At 37.6% G+C, this 7,278-nt stretch overlaps 1 protein-coding gene across 1 annotated transcript in view; it reads left to right on the top strand.

Moving 5' to 3' along the window:
• The first annotated feature begins 1,241 nt into the window (after positions 1-1,241).
• ccm2l (CCM2 like scaffold protein) overlaps positions 1,242-7,278 on the top strand; it is a 12,854-nt gene continuing 6,817 nt past the window's right edge. The window contains exons 1-5 of the mRNA XM_079478567.1: positions 1,242-1,530; positions 3,668-3,832; positions 3,929-4,012; positions 5,159-5,342; positions 5,633-6,234. Of these exons, the coding sequence (XP_079334693.1) occupies positions 1,501-1,530; positions 3,668-3,832; positions 3,929-4,012; positions 5,159-5,342; positions 5,633-6,234 (1,065 nt within the window). The 5' untranslated portion in view covers positions 1,242-1,500. The remainder of the gene's footprint in view (positions 1,531-3,667; positions 3,833-3,928; positions 4,013-5,158; positions 5,343-5,632; positions 6,235-7,278) is intronic.

Here is a 7,278-nt window from a genome sequence, read left to right as displayed (position 1 = left end):
AATGTTGAAGAGTCAGAGCTGCTCCAACTGTAGGCCATGACATTTATTCACACTTTGAGAGGATATAAAGGTTATAACAGTGGGTTTTTGGACAGCTTTTTGGTGGTGAGTGAGCATGCTGTCTCTCTGCAGGTGTTTAGCTCTCTTCTATTCTCCTACAGTACAGTGAAACCTCACACAGAAGTGCCACTCCCCATTATATGACAAGTCCTGATGCACACTGACCCCCAGTGGATGCTAGCAGTAACTGCAGCATGATTGAAACCACTATAATGAGGTCAAACTCAAACCTGCTAAGCATTGAGATGGCGATACAATGTTTAAGGGTTTCTAAAATCCCAGAAATTATAGATTAGTGTAAAATCACTTCTCTGCATGTTATGTCATATCAACTTTGGCAACGTGAATCCGCTACACCAAGTAACTTAAATATGTACAAGGATAGAGAAGGCGCTGTGATGTCAATTGTGTGGCTAGCGTATTAATGTAAACATGATTATTCACTTGTTTCTTTAATATTTTACATGTGCATTTATACATTTATCAGACACTTTTATCCAAAGCAACTCACAAGAAAGAGCATCATGTCTACAAAGCCCCGGGGATTTGACGTTTTTTATAGTTGTTACATGTAGCCTAGGTACTAGGTCCCAGATGTTTCCCATAACATTGTTCGTATGAAAGAAATGAGACAATTGTTGAAGCAGAATTAGAGCAGCTGAATGAATGCCGGTTGTATAGGCAAAATAATTTGGATTAGAGTAAATTGGATGAGATATTTTTGAGATTTTATATACCTACTAAAATCATCAGTAAGTTTAACAGTAGACTTTTTTGAGACTTGGCAAATCAAAGCACAGTTTGTGAAATTGTTGTGATAGCTTTTGAAACTCTATGGAGACATTTGTAAAACTTCTAGAAGAAAAACAGTATATGAGACACAGTAAATTTAAACAAAAGTTCAGATTTGGTCTCCATGTATATGCATTAATACCTAGTAGATCTCAACTGTGAGTTGTAGTAAGTTGTTGGTAAAAAAAGAATAACAAAAATATATTTTTATTAACACTTTTTACAACACCACAGATATTGTCAAATAAGTTGAATCGTATACGCCCTACAGAATTCATAACATTGTGTTTTTACACACTACATTAAAAATGTTCAAACATTAACATTAAACATTTGTTTGATCAGCCATGCAGGTGTGGTTTAAGGAGCCTACCTGTGTTTAGGCTTCTGTGCCAGTAGTTCCTCTAATCAACAGGGAAGTTTGCGTGTGTGTTTGCTCACTTTATAAACTGTGTGAGTATTGTGTCTGTGTGTATGTTATCATTACTTTGAGATTGAAGGTGCTGGGGATTTTAGACTCTCTGGTGGAGTTTCCTGTCCAGCAGGAAGTGGGTTTCCTGAGTAGTCCTGCCTGGCTCCAGGGTGCTGAGAAGAGATTGGGCCTGTCCTACACAGAGACACACACACGCTAGCATCAGGCTGCTCAATATGGACTATGAGCCCAAGCGAGTCAAGAGGGTAAGTTCATATCTGTCTACACCAAAACTAGCTGGACTTTTTGTAAGTTTATTTGAGCACAAGGACGTATTTTGGCTGTGTGTTTGTTTGTTTGTTTGTTATACAGCATGCGGCACATTTTTATGAACGTGATCATGTGACTTCTTCTGTTTACATTCCTATACTGTCATGTTTGTGTTTGTACATTATGACAGAACTGCCAAAATCAGATCGGTTGGTTGACGCATATGTGTTATTTGCTAAATGAAACAACACTTGAAGGGAAGGTATTTTTATACATCTATTAAAACAGGAATACGGTCTGTTGATGTATAGTCTTCTAGTAAACTTAATTTGAATGAATTGGTCTATGTTATTAGACGTTGACTATGTTATAAAATCATATGTTTTAAATCGATCTTGGTCTGATACATTTTTGTGGTGTTTGTTATTTTGATGGAAGATGTCCTAAAGTTTATAGTTTCACCCAGTAGGGTAATAATCTTTTGATACTGTATTTTCAAAGATTTTCATGCTGAGCCATTCTACAGTTTTAAAGACTGGTAGATCATCTCATGGTTAAAGAAGTCTCCTGGTGGCAGGACCAACACAAGCTTAAACTCAAGAGATATGATATATGTATGCTACTGGGGTTTTGTGCAGCTATACGGTATCATGGCCTTGCAGAACTGATCGTTTAAGAAGCAAAAATATGCCTGTGTGCTTATAGCTACTACACGATTGCCCCTGAATGTCTTATGCCAAATGTGTTATATTTGGGTACACCTGTCATTTGAAAACATCATGAAATGTAATGATGAGTAACGTTTTCTTTTTCCCAAAACAGAAGCATGGCCATGATGCCCTTTAATATTGACCCATAATGTCCTGATAAGTTGGAGTCAAAAATTCTTGTTAGTTCGCAGCCATAATATTTCTGTAACACATGTTAACATAGTTTTGTTATTTAGACCAATCAAATAAGACATACAGTACTTATCATCAAAGCGTTTTTAAAGGAAATGACATCATGATATGCCAATTATATGAGACTGGGACAAACAACTCCTTTTTGAGAAGGATTTCTTAGTGGGTAACTTGGTTTGTCTTTCAGACACACAAGTCTAGAACCAAATTATGACATATCACAACAAACACTTATTATTTTTGGAGAACATGTCTTGGTTTTTTTAAAGTTATTGATGGCAAACTATGCGATTAATTTATATTTGAGATTATTTTCATTGAGCAACTTTACAAAATTCCATAGCTTAACAGCCGAGTTTGTAACCAGATATAAACCTTTTTTAGTAAATATATGACTTTTTCCACATGTTCCACAAAGATCATTTTTAAAAAGCTTTTTTATTGAGAACAATATATTAAAAGTATATCCCACATCAGGTCTAAGACTACCTCGAGCCAGATATTAGGTATCATGATGAGAGGCTAATTTTAGCATCATATTTTCAAGTATTATCATGATGACGTAAGAGGACTGTTACTGAACGTATGATGGAATTACTGTTTGGGTTTAATGATGGAATTATGCAACAGGGTTGATTCATTAATCTGGATTTGACTTGTGAATTTAATGCATTTGGACAGACACCCTTAAAGCTGTCAGGATGATGAATAAGGGCCATTATAGTTCACATCTGATATGAGTAGACACATTCCATCATTGAAACGTTTGATTGATTTATGCACATTACACAGATTTACACACGCGGGTTGCGTATTCCCTCTTTAGCTCCACATTTTAAATTACTGAAGCGTTCACTTTCATGAGTGTGCTGTGTGATTATACAAGGAGAAAAATGCGTGAACACACATGTAAGGATGTCAGGAGGCATCTGGTCTCTAATCTGTCTTCTGTGTCTAACAGCGGTCTCGCTGATGATGATGTCACAGTTTGAGCTGCAGGCTGCGTTTGAATTACATCATCATAACAGGAGATTTAAACAGGCTTTCACAAGTCAAGCCAAGGAATGTTCTAGAGATTTCCAAGGCACCACGCAATAAAATATGCAACCAATAAATATTATGTATAATGTAATCAGATTTTTTTCACAAAATCACTTTTTGCAAATATATCCAAAATGACATTGGTCACAAAGTTCAAAGATTTATTCATGCTTCTCTTTTTTTCTATTAGGGCTTTGTGTCACCGATAAAGCGTGTGTTCTCTAAATCCAGCCGGCGACAGACAGACAAAGGTAGTTTGTATCGTAGACCTCTGCACACTGTCCCTCTCTACCCACCTGACTACCTCATCCATCCAGAGAGACTCATCTACGACTATGTGGAGAAGGAAGTCAAGGTTACCCAAATGTATATTTACAAAAAGTGTGATTCAAGATTGAGTCTGTAGGCTATGTATTTTAGCAAGTTTGACTTTTGTGAATGTCACCAACAGTTCCTGGGACACCTGACATGGGTGTCATGTTCTTTAAACCCATCTAGCAGAGATGAGCTGCTGCAGCTTCTGGACACAGCCAGGGTGAGAGCAGCTTACACCACACTCTCAGCCCATTACTCTGATTTGAAATGGCCATAATGTATGTATTTATATTTATATTTTGAGGGCGGACTAGTGACAAACCTTGGTCACTTCTTAGTGTAGTGATGCAGCAGTTGAATACTTACACGTATACTTCAATAACTATCAATAGCTTTTGTCTGTCTGTCACATTTCCACTTGAAATTTAAAATTGCATGTTATTTTACCTTCATGTGGGTTGATTTGATATTTCCCCAGAAATACAGACAGATCAACTTAATATTGTTATTTGGTTTATGGTTTATGTATTTTGTTGCCTATGTTGTTATAATTGCTTCCAATGTTTCCTCATCTGTAAGTCCCTTTGGATAAAAGCGTCTTCTAAAAGACTAAATGTAAATGTAAATATATTTATTTAAAGTTTACAAATGGCCAAAAGCGAAATCCAAAAAGTGCATTTTGGTAAGGGGGCACTATTTGTAGAGGGATTCTTACTTAACAAAAGTAAACACCTCAATCCCTTCAGAAGTCCAAGGGGCACAGGTAATGTGCACTTCAAGCATATGATTTATGTTTTTGATTATGTGATCTTGGGTTACAAGTTCTTGTGATAGATTTTAAAGCAAATATGTTTAGAGATTTCGACATTATATACAAATGTAAGCAGAATAATTCATTTAGCCTTATTAGTGAAAAGAAAATATGATTTAAGAGTAAGCTAGTTTTGTTTGTATGAACGTATGTTTAATTAAATAGCAACAAATTTGTTTATTAATACATTTACTTATTAAAACACCAAGCGGAGCAAAAGAAAGCAATTAGACAATATTTGACAATGTGTTTTTGCAACAGGATTTGCGTTGGTTTGTCAGGGTACCATTTGGTCTATCAGTCCCTTCGCCAAGGGAGCTCCAAATGCACACGAGAGAGTAATGCCCTAAAGACCTTACTTTAAGAGCTCTCCCCTTCGAAGGGAGTAGGGAATATTCATTCATTTCATTTCATTTCATTTCTTCTCTTTTCTTTTCTTTTCTTTTCTTTTCTTTTCTTTTCTTTTCTTTACTTTACTTTACTTTACTTTACTTTACTTTACTTTACTTTACTTTACTTTACTTTACTTTACTTTACTTTACTTTATTTCCGTAGAAGCTGAGAGTTTTGCCTCTGAAGACCAGTGTAGAGCAAGACTGTATTCTCAGTCTGTCTGCCCGCTGCCTGCTGCTCACCTGGAGGGACAATGAAAAACTATTGCTGAGAATCCCCACACATGAGATCGCTGCTGCCTCTTACCTGCGGGATGATGCATTGCACCTCCTAGTGCTCAAGACTGGTCTGTTGAAACCAGAATCAAAATGCACTTTTATTGATGATACTTCACAAAAATGTTGTATTTGTTGTTAACATTAGTAAATGCATTTAATGAGTTAATGTCAATGCAATTTTTCATGTTAGTTCATGGTGCATTAACTAATGTTATCAGACACAAACATTTTATTAGTAAATACTGAAATGAACATGAACTAAGATTTATAAATGATGTAAACGTATTGTTCATTGTTAGTTCACCATATACCCTAAACATTTTGTGTTTAGTTTTGACTTAGACGTTTCTCTTCTCAGGTCTTAATGTAGACACTGTGCTAGCAGGTGACAGCCTAGAAAATAGACCTACCGGTCTTGAGAGCCGCAGACAAACCATAAGCAATACTGATCCCAGACCTGCAGGAGGCACTATGGAGCGCCGGCACACCATCTGTGGTGTGGACTGGAAGCTATCCTCTCGCCATGAGCCCAAACAGGGCAGTGTGGGAGGAGGAGGTGGGAATGGAGGAAGCAGTGGGGACGGTGGCAGCCTGGAGAGGAAACGTGTGAGCGGGAGCTGGGAGCGCAGGCAGACCCGGAAGCCTTGTGGAGGGAGCTGGGAGAAACGGCCGATGAGTGGGAGCTGGGACAGGCGGCCTGTAGGTGGAAGCTGGGAGCGGCGTGGAGCGGTTGTAGGAGGGAGCTGGGAGAAGAGGCATGGGCCCGTATCTAAACCGGGTGGCAGCTGGGAGAGGAAACACACTCCGGGCGGAAGTTGGGAACGCAGGCAGGCTTGCACAGGGAGCTGGGAGAGGGGGAGGTCATACGGGAGCTGGGAGAGGAGGAACCATAACCCATTAGAACCCATGCCATGCCCTGATGCTTATTGCAACCTGATTATACTGGCTGTGGAGAACAGGGTGAGAATGGTTTACAATAATAATCCATCATGATGTATGGCTGTGTCCCAAATCCAGTATTGTGAATGAATAAATGCGTGCATGGATAGAAGTAGACAAAAGTAAAGTGTTTTTAGTCAAGAGCATTGTACTTTATCAGAGAGTTTTTACATCGGATAAAATGTCCTTCACTAGATTATGAAGCATACAGTATATCATACTTTCATAAACACATTTCATGAAAACATTTGATTAAATCTAGTATTGTCTTGCTTAAAAAGTGAATTAAAATCACTCTTGTAAAATGTACTTACAGTTTTTTTTCAATTGCTTTGGCTCATTCCTCAAGACTTTTTTTCTCAAAAAAACATAAAGTTTGGGTTTCTGAACAGTTAGTTTCTTGTTCACTTCATACTTGAGTTTCTTATTGGTTTAGGCATATTGCATGTGTTTTGGCACATGTGTGCAAAAGGTTATGTACAATTACAACAATATGCACACAATAACTAAAAGCTTATAGCTTATTGATCTCTTCAAAACTTCTGAACATTCTTTCAATAAAAACACTTTCGATTTTGGTGGCACCGGCCAACTGTCTAAAAAAATTGCTATTGAAGCAAGAACTAAATGTTTTGAATCACTTACTATATTTTGCGATTGAACTTTCACTTTAGAGAATGTTAAGTCTCATTTGAGAAATGAACCAAAGTGATTGAAAAATACTATAAGTACGCTTTGATGGATGGATGGATGAATAGACGGACGGATGGAAGGATATGCGGAAGGATTGATTAATGAATTGACAGATGGTTTGAATAGACAGATGGTTGTCAAGGCCATAATGTATGATGGATGAAACAATGAGTGAATTAATTTAGGGATGGATGGATGGACAGATGGACAGACGGATAGATGGATGAAAGAGTGAGTGAATTGAATTGAATGAGTGAGTGAATTAGTTGATGGATGGATGGATGGATGGATGGATGGATGGATGGATGGATGGGTGGGTGGGTGTCTGGATGGATAGAAAAATATTTTCATTAGTACTTTGTGTAGAATTTG

This window comes from Barbatula barbatula, assembly GCF_947034865.1.
Source record: "Barbatula barbatula genome assembly, chromosome: 17".
NCBI lineage: Eukaryota > Metazoa > Chordata > Actinopteri > Cypriniformes > Nemacheilidae > Barbatula > Barbatula barbatula.
Note: the sequence above shows the minus strand (reverse complement) of the source record. Positions and strands in the feature narration are given on the sequence as shown.